The sequence below is a fragment of the Stegostoma tigrinum genome, chromosome 5 (assembly GCF_030684315.1).
Source record: "Stegostoma tigrinum isolate sSteTig4 chromosome 5, sSteTig4.hap1, whole genome shotgun sequence".
NCBI classification, from domain to species: Eukaryota; Metazoa; Chordata; class Chondrichthyes; order Orectolobiformes; family Stegostomatidae; genus Stegostoma; species Stegostoma tigrinum.
The window spans coordinates 117,771,746-117,790,305 of record NC_081358.1 but is presented as its reverse complement, the minus strand read 5'-3'; the positions used below and the strand labels follow the sequence as shown (position 1 = coordinate 117,790,305).

Genomic DNA, 18,560 nt, shown 5'->3' with positions numbered 1-18,560 from the left:
CTGAGGTATAAATCCAATAAAAGGGCTACCATTTTTTCTATTTTTAACCTCTACTTAGATGGCCTCATTTGGAGATCATGTATGATATCCTTCCCTGCCTCCATGTCTCCCCTAGAATGTTGAGCTGCCAGCCCTGTCCTTCCTTTAACCATGTCTCAGTGATCATCACAATATCCTGTTCCCATGTGCTGATCAATGTTCTAAGTGCATCCACTTTACCAGCCAGGCTGTTTGCATTAAGTAGTCATCATCTTTAATCTACCACCTAATTGTTTCAATTCCTGTTGCAGGACCTCATTTCTTCTATTACCTATGTCATTGGAACTGACGTACCACAACTGCTAGCTGTTTACTCTCCCTCTTCAGCATCTCCTTCAGTCACTCTGAGACATCCCTGACCCTAACACTAGGGAGGCAATATACGTTGGAGAGTCTTGTTTGCAGACAGAACTGCAAAGCGAGTCACCTATCTCTAAAACTCTCATTTTTCCTCCCCTGCAATGCAGCAGAGTCAACCATAGTGCTACATATTTGGCTGTTGCTGCTTTCCCATGGGAGGTCAACCCCACGATGGTATCTAACCTGGTTTATCTGCTTGAGAGGAGGGACCACAGAGGACTCCTTACAAGACTACTTGGTGGCCACTCAATGCTTTCTGCCTGTATAGCCCTGACTAGTGGTGTGCTGAGCTCAGTAAACATGCTATCTGTGACGCCATCGCAGATGCTCCAAAGAGAGAGACTGGTCAAGAAAATGTAGGCATATGCCAGCTGTAGACAGTTAGGATCAAATTAATCCATTCAGACATATAGGGGAGTAGGAACGTACCTGAGAGTGAAATTGGGAAAGCAAAAAGGAGTTTTGAGATTGCTTTTGCAGATGAGGTTAAGGAGAATCCAAAGAGATTCTACAAGTATATTAAGGGCAAAAAGCAACTAGGAAGATTATAGGGCCCCTTAAAGACCAATGAGCTCCTATATGTGTGAAACCACAGGAAATGGGTGAGATACTAAATGAATGTTTCATGTTGGTATTTACAGTGGAGAAAAGATGTGCAAGCTAGGGAACTTGGAGAAATAAACAGTGATGTCTTGAAAATAGCTCACATTACAGAAGAGAAGGTGCTGGAGGTCTTAAAAGACAAAGTTTGATAGATCCCTGAGACCAGATCGTGTGTATCCTAGGACATTGTGGGAAGCTAAGGAAGAAATTGTGGGCCTACAGCAGAGTTATTTGTATCATTTACAGCCACGGGTGAGGTACCACAAGACTGGAGGGTTGTTAATGCTGTGCCTTTTATTTTAGAAAGGCTGCAAGGAAAAGCTCAGGAACTATAAGCCGGCGAGTCTGACGTGGGAAGTTGTTGGACGACATTCTGAGAGATAGGGTTCACATGCATATGGAGAGACAAGGACTGATTGGAAGTAGTCAGCATGAGTTTTGTTCATGTGAAATCATGTCTCGCAAAAGTGATTTGAGTATGTGATGAAGTCAGATGAGGGCAGAGCGGTAGACATTGTCTACATCGACGTTAGCAAGGCCTTTGACAAGCTTCTGTAGACTGGTTAGTAGAATTAGATGAATGAGATCCAGAGAGAGCTAGCCGATTGGATTCAAAATTGACTTGATGGTAGAAGACAGATGATGGTGGTAAACTTTTTAGCTTTTCTGATTGGAGATCTGTGACCAGCAGTGGTCCATAGGGGCCTGTGCTAGGACCACTATTGTTTGTCATTTATATAAATGATTTGGATGAGAATACAGGAAGAACGGTTCGTAAGTTTCGGATGACATCTTGGGATCTAGATCACTTGGGCCAATGGGCCGAGCAGTGGTAGGTAGAGTTTAATTTAGATAAATGCAACGTGTTGCATCTTGGTAAGAGAAATCAAAGCAGATCTTACACAATTAATGAGAGGAGTGTGGTTGAACAAAGAGATTGAGGTGTTCAGGTACATAATTCCTTGAAAGCAGTGAAATGGGTAGATGGTGGTGTAGAAGGCATTTTGCACGCTTGCCTTCATTGGCTGGAGCATTGAGTACAGAAATTAGGGCATCACTTTGAGGTTGTACAGGACGTTGTTGAGGCCACTTTTGGAGTACTGCATATGGTTCTGGTTGTCCTGCTTGAGGAAGAATATTATAAATTGGCAAGAGTGCAGAAAAGATTTATTTCTCACCACTCAGTGCAAGCTTCTCCCCCGTAGGCTCTTCTCCTAGACTCCAGTTCCCAGTGAGTGTCTTCACATTGTAGTTTTCCCGTTGTGGTTTTCCTGTGATTTCACTCTTTGCTGTGTTTTTGGCCCCTCAATCCTGGGCTTCAGGTTGTCTTGTAAAGTCTATAAGGTTTGTAACAAACAATGAACCAAAAAGGAAAAAGCACCTCTATCCTTCTGCAACAAATCTTACACCGCTCCACGATCCCCGAAAAATACACTCATTCGGACTGTGCCTCACTCTGGATGTTGACGTATTGGGTCAGGACCTTTCAATTTTCCTGCTATTCTGATGCTGCCTGGCCTGCTGTGTTCCTCCAGTTCCACACTTTGTTATCTCTGACTTCAGCATCTGCGGTTCTTGCTGTCTCATACCTTGGAAATTTCATCTACATGTGGTTTGGAACAGTTAAGTTGACTAGCAACATCACAATCAGAACCAATCAAGATTTAACTGTCAAGTTAAATGGTCATCCAATTCTAATGGAAGTTGTTACTGGCTCAGCTGTATCACTGATTGCGGAATCAGTTTTTAATAAAATCCTCCAGCCCTTAACTTTGTACCAGATCTCTGAGAACCTGTACCAAGAAACCTTTACAGATTAACCTTGGTCTGGTCTCTTATGAAAAGCAGCTGGTTCAGATACCACTGATTGTAGTAGAGGCTTGAGTCTGAGTTTGGGGCAAAATTGGTTGAGAAAGATTCACCTAGATGGGCCCAATTAGAAAATGGCAGCCTGAATGAAGTCTTGATTAAATACCCTGAAGATTTTCAGGAAGGCCTAGGGACTGCCAAGGGAGCCAAAGCCACCTTGCATATTGACAAGGCAGCAATTCCACCATTCTGTAAGGCCTGCCCAGTGCAGTTTTCCTTACAGGCAAAAGTAGAGACAAAAATCCAAAGGCTGAAAACTGAAGGAATCATCAAACCGCTCCAATTTGCAGAAGGGGTAGTTGTACTAATTTTGAAGTCTGATAGGTCGGTTTGCCTTTGTGGGGATTTTAAAGCAACGGTAAACCATTTCCAGTAGCTGGATAAATACCCAATTCCTTCGAGGATATATGCACAAAGCTAGCAGGGGGCCTGTCCTTCTCAAAGTTAAGTATGAGCCACGCTTACATGCACTTGTGTTTAGATGATAATTCCCAGAAGTATGCTACAGTTAGTGCCCATAATGGCTTGTACCAAAATAAGAGACTGCCAACTGAGGTATCATTAACCTGTTCAATTTTGCAGCAGAGAATGGAGGACATTTTGTCAGGTCTACCACAGGTTGCCATTTACCAAGATGATGTCCTGATAACAGGGAAGACTAATAAGGAACACATAGAGAGAATTTGGATATAGTGCTAAGTCCCATTTTTTCCCAAGGCAGGCATATGCCTGAGAAAGCAAAAATGTGTTCCAGGACCCTCCAAGTGACTTATTTGTGTTACACAGTCAACAAGACCAGACTACACCCACTAGAAGATAAAGTGAGTGTGATCAAAGGTGCCCCAGCTCCCATGTCTGTCCATGAATTGAGGTCATTTCTTGGGCTGGTAAATTATTATGGAAAGTTCATACATAACCTGACGTCCATCCTGGCACCTTTTGTACCAACACCTTAAAAAGGGTCAGCTTTGTAAAGGGTTGCATAGATAGCTCTAGCTTCAATTAAGAGATAACAGCCATTGTTGAAGGTGTTGGCACACTATGATCCCAAGAAAGATCTGGTATTGACATGCGATGCCTCCCTATACAACATCAGGAAGGTATTAGCTCATTGGTGGCCCGATAGAGAGACATGCCCAATAGTTTATGCATCCAGGACTTTGGCTAATACAGAGCAAAAATACGCCCCGATTGAAAAAGGAGTGTTGGAGATCAGATTTGGAGTCCAAAAGTTTCATGTATACGCTTTGTGGATGAAAATTTGCGATAATCATGGATCACAAACTCCCACTTGTCTCCTTAAAGAAAACAAGGCAGTGCCATTCCTAGCTTTGGGCTGCATTTAACAATGGGCTCTAATACTAAGTGCTTATAAATTTAATTACAAATTACAACACCATCTGGGAAGCTAAGTAGCAAATGTAACCTTTTAGCAGATTCACCACCGGTAGTGTCCCTAGTGGGAGAGCCTGTAATGATCTTAAATTTTTTAGACATGCTTTCACTAACGGCTGACAATATCAGACTTTGGACACAGAAAGATACAATCCTTTCAAAACTGAAACAACTGTTATTAATGGGGAATACCAAAGGGCTGTAATAAGTAGAACTGAAATCTTTTGGATCCAGGCAGACCGTAGAGAATGGCCTGTTTTTATGGGGGAACGAGAATGATTGATTGCCCTGAGCAAAGGTTGCTGTCACATACTGGCTGAACTCCACCTAGGGATCTCTAAAATAGAAGGTGATGGCGAGCATTCATGTCTGATGGCCAGGCTTGGATGCACACATAGCTGTGTTGTGGGCAGTTCCCAGAGTGTCAACAAGGACAAACTACCAGTAGGCCCCGAAAATGCGGAGGAATGGCTAGGTAAACCTTGGACTCAATTGCATATTGACTCTGCAGGTCCTTTTATGGGTTCAATGTTCTAAATGATTTTGGACGCCCAGTCGAGATGGTTGCATGTGCACGGAGCTCATTCGTCAAACCTGGGGACGATAATAGAAAAATTGCATGCATTTTTTGCAATTCATGAACTGCCAGAAGTGTTGGTTACAGATAACAGGCCACGGTTTATCGGAAAGGAATTTGAGTATTTACTAAAGTCAAATGGTATTCAACATATAAGGACAGTTCCATCATGCAATGTCTGGCAGAAAGAACAGTCCAAATTTTGAAGGCTGACTTGACGGAACAACCTACAGTCCCGTCAAATACCAAACTGTCATGGATCTTATTTGATTATAGAACCACCCCAGTTGCAATTATATGGATAACACTGGCACCAGGGTAGACTCCACACCAAGTTAATTCTGATCTTCCTGGACCTGGAGGCACGGATGAAATAAAATCAGGAACTCTGATGTCTGACATAAGACTCCACTGAGTGAGAGACAGTTTGATATAGGGCACTAAATGGGGCCTCATGGGTAAGAGACTAGGCCGATACAAGGTCAGGACTAGTGATATATGAAGTTCAAGGTGTAGAGCTGGATGAACACAGCAGGCCAAGCAGGAAGGCTGACATTTCTGGCCTAGACCCTTCATCAGAAATGGGGGAGGGGAAGGGGGTTCTGAAATAAATAGGGAGAGAGGGGGAGATGGATCGAAGGTGGATAGAGGAGAAGATAGGTGGAGAGGAGACAGACAAGTTAAAGGGTCGGGAATGGAGCCTGTAGAGGTGAGTGTAGGTGGGGAGGTAGGGAGGGGATAGGTCAGTCCGGGGAGGATGGACAGGTCAAGGGGGTGGGATGAGTTTAGGAGGTAGGAAATGGAGGTGTGGCTTGAAGTGGGAGGAGGGGATAGATGAGAGGAAGAACAGATAAGGGAGGCGGGGATGAGCTGGGCTAGTTTTGTGATGCAGTGGGGGAGGGGAAGTTTTGAAGATTTTGAAGCTTGTGAAATCCACATTGATACCATTGGGCTGCAGGGTATTTAAAGTTCCCACAACTGCACCTCCCAGTTGCGAACCATTTCAACTCCCCCTCGCATTCCTTAGACGACATGTCCATCCTGGGCCTCCTGCAGTGCCACAACAATGCCACCCGAAGATTGCAGGAACAGCAACTCATATTCCATGTAGGAACCCTGCAGCCCAATGGTATCAATGTGGATCTCACAAGCTTCAAACTCTCCCCTCCACCCACTGCATCCCAAAACCAGCCAAGCTTTTGTGCTCCTGAGATGCTGCTTGGCCTGCTGTGTTCATCCAGCTTCACACTTTATTATCTGCAGTAATGTGGTAAGGTTTCAAGTCTAGTTCATTGGGGAGCATGTTGGGGGTTAACACTTTACTCAGTTGATAGGGAAGATGATGATGGCTCTCTGTTGGGGAGGGGTGTGAGGGGGTTGTGCTTCAAGTAAAATATCTAGCTCAGTGAGAAGAATGAGGAAGGCCAAAATCAGACCGATAATGTTATAGTTGAAATCCTCCTGGGGTTTAAAAATTAGAAATGTGTTCTGCCTGCCACCCCTGTCCCCTTCCCTTCTCCCTCCCAATCATCCATAACCCCTCACGCCCTTTGCCACAACTCCTCGGTGAGGATGATAAAGAAAAACCGCATGTCAAGCTGACCACTAATTTCCTGATTATCTTTGTAACCAAACACATTTCAAAATGAACAGAAGGGTGCTAACTATTGTAACTGTAATTGCTTGTGGTAAAGGTCAACTTCCTTAATTCTGTAAATTTTTAGCAAATGCTTTTTTAATGCTGTATGTTAAGAATCGATGATGAATGCTAGTAAGTAATGGCATATTCTTTTACAGAGTGCAAATTTCCCTGCACCAATGGCAACTGTTCGAAATTCGGAAACTTGATTTGCAACCAGCTAAATGATTGTGGAGATAATAATGATGAAGAAAACTGCCCACTAGTAACTCAGCATCCACCTCCAGCAATCTTTAGTTGTAAGTGTTAAATTTTGTTCCTTTTGTATATTGCAACCATGACTGTTGCAGACTAATAGTAGATTTTTGTTTTTACTCTCGCTGATATTACTTTACTAGAAGTTGGCAAAAAGCAGCAATATTATCTGAGACTTTTAATGAATTTGTTTTGAAATCTATATATTGGCTGCATTAATGGTTTGTGGATACAGCGTTGATGTTTTGAATTAGGTGAAGTGTTTTTAAAATGCTAGAAGTAACAGATACATTTGAATTGCCATTTGAGCAATCAAATACATTTAATTCTGGTCTAGATCTAGTGGCAAAGTGCATTTTTGCTGATAGAAATATGAATTACGCTTTTTATTCTTGAAGTTCATATGAAACTTGTGTTTTACTTTTGATATTGAAGTTGACAAAGGCAATATATCCAATTAAAATCCAAAAGGATTGGAAACTTAACCTAGATCATGACCTAATTTGAAGCAACTTTACTGATTCAAAGTGAAACAATCTTTACACCAAGTGTTGGAAATCATTTTCTACTTATAAACACGTGACATGATGAGAGAAAATTTGAGATACTCTCATGCGGTTCATGAGCATAATGCTCAAAGGTAATACAATTCATGCATGCTGAAGATTGTATGTAAGAGTTTTACTTTGTAATATAGTCATGCAGCAGAGGTAGACCATGTTGTCCAACAGGCATGTTTCTCCATGATCTTTCTTTTGCCACTGTCCTGCTTGCTCCATGAGAGTTAAATTTTCCACTTTGAAAGCAAATACCTAACCCTACAACACTTATGGTTCGCATATGCTTTATTAATTGTTTTGTGAAATAACTCCAGAGCCTGGCATCCCGTCATCGAATCACCCTTTATTAACACAAGGGAAGGAGCATCAGAGGTTCTGTCTATGCCGAGAGCTGGCTCTGAGGAGGCTGGATCAAGATCAAAGACTTCCCATGTGCAAATAAAGGGTGACTTGATGACAAGCCAGGATTCCGTGATTGGACCAGAGTGACAGCCCCATTCAGGGAACTCATATTCTATGAGATCCGCTTGGCTGACCTCATTACAGTCATTACATCCAGACCAAGCCCATTCACCCTGTTCCAAACCCCATGTCTTTCATTGCTAATCGACCAAGTCTGAACATCCCTGGACACTATGGAGCAATTTAGCATGGCCAATCCACTTAAACTGCACATCTTTGGACAGTGGGAGGAAACCGGAGCATCCGATGGAAGCCCACATAGACTTGGAGAGAATGTGCAAATGCCGTACAGGCAGTCACCAAAGGCTTGAATCGAACCCGGCTTCCTAGCTGTGAGAGGTAGCAGCGCTAACCACTGAGCTACTGTGCTGTCTGTTTAATGGAAAAGGCCTACACTTAAATGGTTGTAGCAACTTTTTTTTTCATTCAACGTGTTTAATTCATCTGAGGTTTATGTTTGGACTTTAGAAATCAAAGGTATCATATTGGCTAGATCAGAAATCAGGATTTTGCAGCATTAAAGATAATGGGAACTGCAGATGCTGGAGATTCCAAGATAATAAAATGTGAGGCTGGATGAACACAGCAGGCCAAGCAGCATCTCAGGAGCACAAAAGCTGACGTTTCGGGCCTAGACCCTTCATCAGAGAGGGGGATGGGGGGAGGGAACTGGAATAAATAGGGAGAGAGGGGGAGGCGGACCGAAGATGGAGAGTAAAGAAGATAGGTGGAGAGAGTGTAGGTGGGGAGGTAGGGAGGGGATAGGTCAGTCCAGGGAAGACGGACAGGTCAAGGAGGTGGGATGAGGTTAGTAGGTAGCTGGGGGTGCGGCTTGGGGTGGGAGGAAGGGATGGGTGAGAGGAAGAACCGGTTAGGGAGGCAGAGACAGGTTGGACTGGTTTTGGGATGCAGTGGGTGGGGAGGAAGAGCTGGGCTGGTTGTGTGGTGCAGTGGGGGGAGGGCCCAGTTCATCCCCTCCCCCCCACTGCACCACACAACCAGCCCAGCTCTTCCCCCCCACCCACTGCATCCCAAAACCAGTCCAACCTGTCTCTGCCTCCCTAACCGGTTCTTCCTCTCACCCATCCCTTCCTCCCACCCCAAGCCGCACCCCCAGCTACCTACTAACCTCATCCCACCTCCTTGACCTGTCCGTCTTCCCTGGACTGACCTATCCCCTCCCTACCTCCCCACCTACACTCTCTCCACCTATCTTCTTTACTCTCCATCTTCGGTCCGCCTCCCCCTCTCTCCCTATTTATTCCAGTTCCCTCCCCCCATCCCCCTCTCTGATGAAGGGTCTAGGCCCGAAACGTCAGCTTTTGTGCTCCTGAGATGCTGCTTGGCCTGCTGTGTTCATCCAGCCTCACATTTTATTATTTTGCAGCATTAAGTTTGTTGCTTTTATAAGAGTATGCACTTTAATAATACAGCATTCTTGTTTCTCTTCCTGCATATCAGGAAAATGTACAACCTTCAAACACACCAACCAAGGACAACTTAGAAGCATAGAGTCATACAGCAAGGAAACAGGCCCCTTGGTCCAACCAGTCCATATGAACCATAACACCAGATTAAACTAATCCCACCTACCTGCACTTGGTCCATATTCCTCTTAACATTTCTTGGTCACATACTTGTCCAAATACCTTTTAAATGTTGTCGGTGTACCCACATCCGTCAATTCTGCTGGAATTTCAATCCACTCTGTGTGAACCACTCTTTGTTTTAAAAAAAAGTTGTTTCTCATGTCTTCTTTAAATCTTTTTCCTCTTACCTTTAAAAAAAATGCCTTCTGGTCTTGAAATCTCTCATCCTGGGGAAAAGACACCTTAATTCATTTTACCTATATCTGTCATGAATTTATAAACCGCTATAAGGTCACCCGTCCATCTCCCTCACTCCAGTAGAAAATGGTCCTAGTCTCTCCAGCCTCTCCTTTCAACTCAAATCTTCCAGATTACATATATCTTTCCTATAACAGGGAGACCAGAACAGGTCATAGTACTCCATAAGGGGCCTGACCAATGTCCTGTACAATCTCGACATAACGTCCCAACTCCTATAATCAACGGTTTGAGCATTGAACGTGAGCGTACTCCAATGTCTTCTTAACCACCCTTTCTATATATGATGCAAACTTCAAAAAATTATGTACCTGAAGCCCTAGGCCCCTGTGTTTTACAACACTACACACTATCACACTCTGTCTCCTGCTGTCAAGCCTATTTTTTTGTATTGAATTGGATAAAACTTGTATCATCAGAAATTATCAGCTGCTGTCAAGTGATATCCACAGATTTTTTTCCCCCCTTTTCATTTCAGTTGTTGCATCTTCATCAGCTGTGCTGTCACTTTTAATGACTGTTCCTGATATCAGTCCTGGCTCCTGTTGATAATTTTATTTGTTTTCCAGTTTCAAATTTTTTTATTGTTGTGAATAGCAACATTGTATACGCATTCAAGAATATTTCTATACCTAGCAAAGCTAAGTTAAAGAACAAGTTTACTTTTACATTAGTAATAATGATCAGAGGAATTATTTGTGAATAGTTTTGATGTTGGTCTGTGTTGTGACCAAGTGAAATCATGCTGTGATGTTTTCATACTATGAGTACGTATAAGTCATTTGAAACCAGAACTGATAAAAAAGAATCAATCAGTACATCAGGGTTGTAGGACATGAACCAAGTAACCACAGGAATGTATTAATAATATAATACTGATGAATTCACTGTTTCTGGAGGAATTGATACTAAAGAGACAAACTTGGGGAGGTTTCGACCTTTTCATTAGTTGACTTCACTTTACTCCTAATGACAAAATGGCTTTTTTAGTGTTTATAAACATGGTATTGTACATAATTTTATTAGTTATTGTATTAATGTTCGGGGTTCAAATCTTTAATAGTTTCAATAACTATTGTTTTGAGCAGAAAAGGTTTTAAAGTGCAAAACACTGTCTGCAAGCATCATTACCTTGTGCCAATTTCTTGCTCTTCCCCAAATCCTTGCACACCATTTCTAGCCAGATAATTACCACTGCCCTCTTGAATGCCTCAATTGAACCTGCTCCACCATACTTCCAGGTAGTTCATTTCATAACCGAATAACTAACTCAGCAAGAGAGGTTTTTTCCCCTCATATCACCCTAGCTTCATTTGCAGCAGCTGGTGGAATTTGAATTCAAAAAAAAATCTGGAATGAAGATTCTAATAATGACCATTGATCCATTGTCAGCTCTCAGGGGAAAAATCCATCTGGTTCACTAATGCCCTTTAGGAACGGAAACTGCCATCCTTGCCTGGTCTGGTCTACATGTGACTCCAGACTCTCAACAATGTGGTTGATTCTTAACTGCCCTCTGGGCAGTTAGGGATGGGCAATAAATGTTGGCCCAGCCTGCAACGTTCTCATCCTAGAATGAATATAAACAAAACCTAACTTCACTCCTGCCTCGGCTCATTTGAAGCTATTGTCCAAACCAAGCCTTGTTCGTCTATAATCTTTGTATTTGCTGGCCCATCTTCTGCTGGTGCAAGATAGTGGTAGAATAGGATATTGCCGCCATAGCTCGTCTGCTCTGCCCATTCTTCTAGTCTTTTCGTTCTTCTTCGTGCTTTTTTCTTTGTTTATTCCCTCTTCAATCCCTGGTCTCCAGCAAGCAATGATTCCTGCCTCCATCAACAACTTCCCCGGCCTGGCGCATTGACTTCCCGACATGGCGTGGTGTCCTCCCAGCCTCCCGCAATGGCCTCTCGGTGTGGCACATTGCCTGTGCAGTGTGTAGCCAGGGCCCTGTGCGGACTGGAAGCTAGATGCCAGCTTGGCCTGTTGTACTGAACTTTCATTTCTATAATGCCAGACATTTTATCACTCTATCGTACATGATCTTGTAACTGAAGAAGATGTGTTTAGGTACTTTTGTATCTAAGTTAGTGCTGTAATTGGCGACATGTAACCTTTTCACTATACTCAGTGAGTATATGTGAGAATAAAGGCTATTCTTCTATTTTTCCATATTGGATCCGATTTGCAATTTCTTAGTTTTAGAGTTCGGTCTTATTTTTGAATTCCTCTATGGCTTTGTCTCTATCTAATTTCAGCCAGTCGCAATTCCTGGATATGTATGGATTTCTCCAGTTCTGGTCTCTTGAACATTCCCAAGTTTAATTGCTTCACATGATTCTAATCAGTGGAATTTCCTCCCTTCAGATTCCTTACACATCTCATGTTCTTTCGGATGCTCCTTAAAACCAAGTGTTGGACGTTTATCTTAATACCTCCTTTCTTGCTCTTGTAAATTGCTGCAGCATGTTTTGCAGCATTAATGCTGCAGCATTAAATATATTAGATAAATGCATAACAAATATTTGCAGTTGTTCTTAGCGCACCCAGCTTCCAAGTAGAGTCTTCCAAAAGCAATCATTTTAATCTTGAGTTTTTTTAGCACCAGAATGACTTCAGCTTTTCTGAAGCCTGCTCGCAAGATATGCAAAACATATAATTATAATAGGAGCCACTTCAATAATTTAGTTGCCAAATTGTACCCACATTTTTCTGAATCAGTTAAGATAATGAATGAATGTGCCCATAGCAGGCAACAAAAGATCCCTATGGTCCGTTATGAGTATCATATACTACAGTTATCTAACTATTTCCGTAGTGATGCCAAGTGTTTCCTGGCAGGTCACTATGAAAGTGGCAGTATATTTAGATCTCCAGATTGAACACTATAACTCAACGGTTTGGAAACCCCATCATGAAAGGCTCGCATTATTATCGTCCCGAGACTTACCATTGACCATAAACTGAATTTGACTAGCCATATAAATATGCTGGTTACAAGAACAGATTGGAGGCTGGAAATTTGACAGATAGTGACAGCAGTGTGTATTATCCATGTGAAGCAGTACGGCCAATAACAGCATAAAATTACAAAGGGATATTGACAGACTAGTTGAATGGACAAAACAATGGCTAATGGATTGCAATGTTAACCACTGTGATCTTATCCATTTTGGCCTGAGAAAGCATAGATTAGGATATACTCTAGTTGGTATGAAGTTAAATACAGTTCATACTTGAGAGTTCAGGTGCATATATCTTTAAAATATATATAAAAAAGAAAATAATCATAAACTTTTGGAATGCTGACCTTTAATCAGGAGGGCTGGAGCACAAGGATGCCGAAGGTGCACGGCAGATGGTTAAAACCCCAGTTAGACCCCTTGGGGTACTGTGAGCAGATCTAGGCGCCACCCGTTATGAAGCATATATTGACCTAGGATGGAGTACAACATAGGTTTACAAGAATGATATTTGGACTTCAGAGGTTAAGTTATGAGGAAAGAGTATACAAATTAGGCTTTTTTTCCCTCTAGATTTTAGTTGGTTAAGGAGTCATCTGCTCGAAGTCTTCAAGATAATTACAGGAAATAATAGGGTAGATAATTGAAAATATTTCCACTTGTTGGAGATTCTAGAACAAGCGGCATTGTTTAAAAATTGGGGTCAGACCATTCAGAAGTGTTGTTTAGAAGCACGTCAGCACACAAAAGACAGTAGATGTTTGGAACCCTCTTCCACAAATGACAGTGGATGCAGGATCAGTTGTTAATTTTAAATCTATAGATAATGTTTTTTTGCTAAACAAAGAGATATGGGCTAAAAGCAAATTTGTGGAATTAGGCTACCGATCAGCCATGATTTTATTGAATGAGATCTGCTGTCAGATTTGGGGAACTGAATGCCCTACTCCTATTCTTATGTTCCTGTCATTTCTTTTAACAGCATCTTGCAAATCTGCAATTCCCACCTGAACTGTGGTCTCCAACCTGTAGATCATGGCCAGTTGGTCAATTGCAAAATTTCTGACAGTCAGTCTCAGACTCTGTTAAATAAACACTGCCTGCATTTTTTCACAGCCATGCCACTGCAAAAGCTCCAATTCAGGAAGCCAGTGTTGTGCATGGAGGTGAAGAAAAATAATGGGGAATGTGGTTGTGCCCCACGTCCAATATCTGAGCAATGGAAGCTGACCCAGAGCACAAGAAACAAACCTCAACCACAGAAGTGACTTGCCCGACTCCAAACTTGAAAACAGCCAACAACATTCTGGATAATCAGGATTTGTAGATCTAGGGGCTTACTTGAAGTGTTACCATTGGCAGACTGACGTCACAAACCACAAGGCAAAATGCATGCAGGGAAGGCAGCAGTTAAAATTCACATTTGGTTGCAAGCTCATGTTTGAGCTCAACTAATTTTAAAACTTAGTTAACAAAAGCATTTAAACTTGCTTGTTTATTGTGTGTAATGCACATCTCTTGCCCCTCTTAGCTGTGGGTGAGTAGCTGGTGCTACCTTGGCTTCTTTTGTAGCTAAAAATACATCCCTAGCTAGCAAACAGAAAGAAATCAAGAATGTACTAATTCAGTGCAAAATGGGGAAAATGCATTTCTGTTCAAAACTGTAAAAGTCAAGAGTATTTCCCTTACTTGTCACCCAAGTATAATCATAAGTTGTGATGATGCTGTCACTGTAAAAAGGTTATTTTGTCCAGACCTGAAACATCAGCTTTCCTGCTCCTCTGATGCTGCCTGCCTTGCTGTGTTCATCCAGCTCTACACCTTGTTGTCTCAGACTCCAGTTTCTCCTATCTCTATTTTGTCCAGGGTTTTTTCCCCCTTGGAAAGGTTATAAAGGCATGGTACCTGAGCCTAGAGAGCCGGAAAGCTATAACAGTTTAACAATGGAAGGGGAGTGTTCAATTCTCCCAGCTCAAGGTTTTCTAGTTTTTTTTTAAGCTGTAGCAGCCACAAGATGTTTTACGTACCAGGAGGGTTGCAAGGTTCGGTAAGGGATTCCTATCAGACTTTGTCTGAAATTTCTCTGGATATTGTTCCCTCCTGCCTGTAAAAATCTGTTTGAATTACCTTTTTGCCAAGAGGTGTCTTTGTGGGATGTTGCTATATTTGAACAGTTAATTAGTTAAGTTGCTGTAGTGGGTCGGTTAAGTTTTCTGATAGTTGTTCTAAATTCTGCTTTCCTTTGTTTGTGTTTCAATTGTAGTCTTTAAATAAATTCTGTCAAGGGGTATGTTCATGGAATGTTGCTATCTTAGAACAATTAATTAGTTAAGTTGCTGTATCGAGTTAGTTAAGCTTTCTAATAGTTGTTATTCTAAATTCTGCTTTCTTTTGTTTTGTATTTCAACAGTAGTGTTTAAGTAAATTCTGTTTTGCTTAAGGCAAAGTGGTTTGATCAGTTGCATCACACCTGGAACACCCACTTTACATCTACCTTTAAAATAAGAAAATGTTAGAGTCTGGGCTACATTCTTAAGTATTCTGAGAGGGTCTGACCTGGCCCATAACAGAGTGGGGGCTCTTGTTGGGATGATTCTTTAATTCCAATTTCGGTTTAGGGTTTTTGGATTCAAAGGTGGCGAGTGGTAGATGTTAGTGTTTTTTTCGTTTGGTTGGTTTAAACAGTGCTTTGCACAGTAATGGCTGTTTCAGTCACTAAGGGTTTTCTGGGGGTGGAAGAAGTAACATTGGGGATTTTGCAAAAAGTGAGCAAAGCAAAGATGTTATAATTGGCAGACAAGCTGGAGGTGGGGTTGCCTTTGTCAGTGAGAAAAGGAGAGGTAATTACAACAATAGCTTGACATTTAAATTTGCTGAAAATGCCATCAGAATCTTTTGGAAATGGCTAGAATTCCATTGCAGATGAAACAGCTTGAACATGAAAAGGAACTGGAACAGTTTGAATAATGGTTAAAGGGAGAGGAAAAAGAAAACAAGAGGAAGGCCCGAGCAGAAGAAAAGGAGAAGAGGAGAGAGAAGAAAAGCAGAATCAGAGATTTTGAACTTCAGAAGTTGCCAAATAGGCAGGATAGTTGATTTAAAAGGATGGAGGTGAACGTAAAAGATAGTGAGATGGATAGTGAAGATGAGCAAACCCTTCGTAGCCAAAGGCCTGGTGCAGGTCTGTTTAAATATATTCAAGAATTGCCTAAATTTGTTGAGAAGGATGGAGAAACCTTATTCATCTCATTTGAGAAAGTGGCTAAACAAATGAAGTGGCCAATGTCCATGTAGGTTTTGTTGATCCAAACAAAGTTGGTTGGTGGTGGCAGTGAGGTATTTGCATAATTATTAGAGGAGGCATCTGGGAAATATGAGGAGGTGAAGAAAACCATCTTAAGTGCATATGAGCTGGTTCTGGAAGCCTACAGACATCATTTCAGGAGACATCCTGGTCAAACATACATCAAGTTTGAAGGATCAAACAAAGTAATTCTGATTGGTGGATTAGGGCATTAAAAACAGATCAATCATATGACACTCATAGGGAAAATATTACTTTGGAGGAGTTCAAAAATTCACTTCCTGTGGTAGCGAGACATCCTGGAAAAGCACAGCGTTAAAACTGCATAATTAGCAGCTGAAATGGCTGATGATTATGAGTTGGTTCATAACTTGAAGTTTGGCTTCCTATATCAATTTCAATCCATGAGGGATAGAAATTGGGGAAAAGAGAAATCCTCAGGTGAGAGGGGAAAAGTGGATCCCATTGAAGATAATAAAGAGCTTACCACAAGGCAAAAAGGAAACCCATGAAGGAAAAAGAGAAGTTTAAAAGTCCAGGTTTTTTCACTGCAATAAAGAAGGTGGGAAAAGCACTGAGAAGATGGATATAGGAAAATGGGATAATCCAGTGAGTTTTGTTAAAGTGGTAAAGGAAAGCACAGTGGAGGCTAAAAACTGCACCAGAATGTACAATCTGGTTGATGGTTGGTTGAGAAGAAAATGCCAGATCGTCTTAAACCAATTATTTGTGAAGGAAAGGTTTACTTGCATAGGCTAGGAGCAGCAGGTAAAGAAGTTATAGTAATAAGACATACAAGATCATTTCAGACTTTGATGATGAGAAATGAGGAGATATGTAATTGGGAAGGAATATTGCTAGTACGTGGAATTCATGATGAGACAAGAAGTGCTCCATTAGGTAAAGTGGAGAAGTGGTGTTAGGAGTGCTGGAGGAACTCTTGGTTCTAGGAATACAATTTGACCTTGGTAATATAGCTGGATACAGGTAGGAGTGCTGCCTACTATGGCTGAAAAGACAGTGGAAATTCAGGCAACTGAGGTGTTACAGCATTTGACGAACCTTTCACATGGGCCTTTAATTGATTGCATTGGACCCCTACTTAAAACAAAAAGTAAGAATTAATGTTTGTTGGCAATAATGGATATGTCAACTGATTTCCAGAGGCCATTCCATTGTGCAATATCACATCTAAAAGGATTGTAGAAGAGTTACCTAAATATTGCACGAAATACAGACTACCCACAGAGATACAATCAGATTAAGGGTCAAATTTTACATAAAAATTATTCAGGGAAGTTATGGATAGTTTATGAATAAAACATTTCAAATCCACAGCATACTATCCAGAATTGCAGCGAGTATTAGAATGGTGGTATCAAACTTGAAAGACCAAGTTGATACTAACGTCAAGACTATCCAGACAATTGGGATAAAAGAATTCAGTTTGTACTTTTTGCAATGAAGGATGCACCAAATGAATCAAGTAAATTCAGTCCATTTGAATTAGTTTTTGGGCATGAGGTGAGAGGACCACTGAAATTAATTAAGGAGCAATTGGTGAATCGGAATTCAGAAACCACATATTTGGACTAAGTGTCAAATTTTAGGGAATGTTTATGCAGAGCGGGGCAGTTGGCTAGGTAGTATTTAAATGTAGCACAGCATATGATGAAACAGGAACAGACAAGAAATCAAAAATCTCAATTTTGCTAACAGAGATAAATGTTAGTGTTACTTCCAATGATAGGTGAACTTTTAAGAGCAATGTTTAATGGACCTTATCAAATCAAAAGGAGATTGAGTGAGGTGAACTGTTTGCTAAGGACGCTAGATAGATAGAAATCTCACAGTGTGTCATGTGAATATACTCAAAAGGTATTTTGATAGGTAAGGAAAGCAAAAGGAGAATGAAGAATCAAGTTCAGAAGATTTGAATTGGACATTTCTTAAATTAGATTGGACAATGGAGGAAGTTCTCAACAATTGAGTTAAATTATTGAGTTACCTTTCAGAGAAAAACCAAAATGACCTGAAAGAGTTATTACTATCACATGGGAAGTGCTAATTTAATTATGCATAATGTAGATATAGGAAATACTATTCCAATTAAGCAACATCCTTTTGGACTTACCACTCTAAAGTTGGCACAGGTTCAAAAAGAGATTGAACACATGCTAAGACAATATAATCAAAATAAGTTGCAGCAATTGGAGTTCACACCGACTAAGGGTGCCAAAACCAGATGGTACCCAATGATTTTTGTATAGACTGTCGCAAAGTCAGTGCAATTACAAAGTTGGATTCATATCCTATTCCGTGTTTGGAAGACTGTATTGAGAAGGTAGGACAAATAACTTATATTTCTAAGTTGGACTTACTCAGAAGATACTGCCGGTATCTTTTATCCAAAAGGGCAAAGACAATTTCAGCTTTCATAACACCGAATGGACGATATCAATTTATCTCCGTCTGGTATGAAAAATGGACCAGCCACACCTCAAAGACTAGCCAAGCAAGTCATTTCTGGATTACCCAATTGTGTGGTAAACATCGACAACCTGGTGATTTTTAGTCCCACGAGGAAAGAGCATTTGCTTTATTTATTAGAATTATTTGATCGACTTCGGGAGGCAAGCTTGGTGATAAACCTGGCTAAGAGTGAATTCTCCAAAGCCCAAGTCACG

General features: G+C 41.3%; 1 protein-coding gene across 9 annotated transcripts in view; it reads left to right on the top strand.

Moving 5' to 3' along the window:
* ldlrad4a (low density lipoprotein receptor class A domain containing 4a) overlaps positions 1-18,560 on the top strand; it is a 216,275-nt gene that overhangs the window by 87,376 nt on the left and 110,339 nt on the right. For all 9 annotated transcript variants that reach the window (XM_048529603.2, XM_059646241.1, XM_059646246.1 and 6 more), the window contains one exon: positions 6,641-6,781. In XM_048529603.2, coding sequence (XP_048385560.1) covers positions 6,641-6,781 — 141 coding nt within the window. The remainder of the gene's footprint in view (positions 1-6,640; positions 6,782-18,560) is intronic.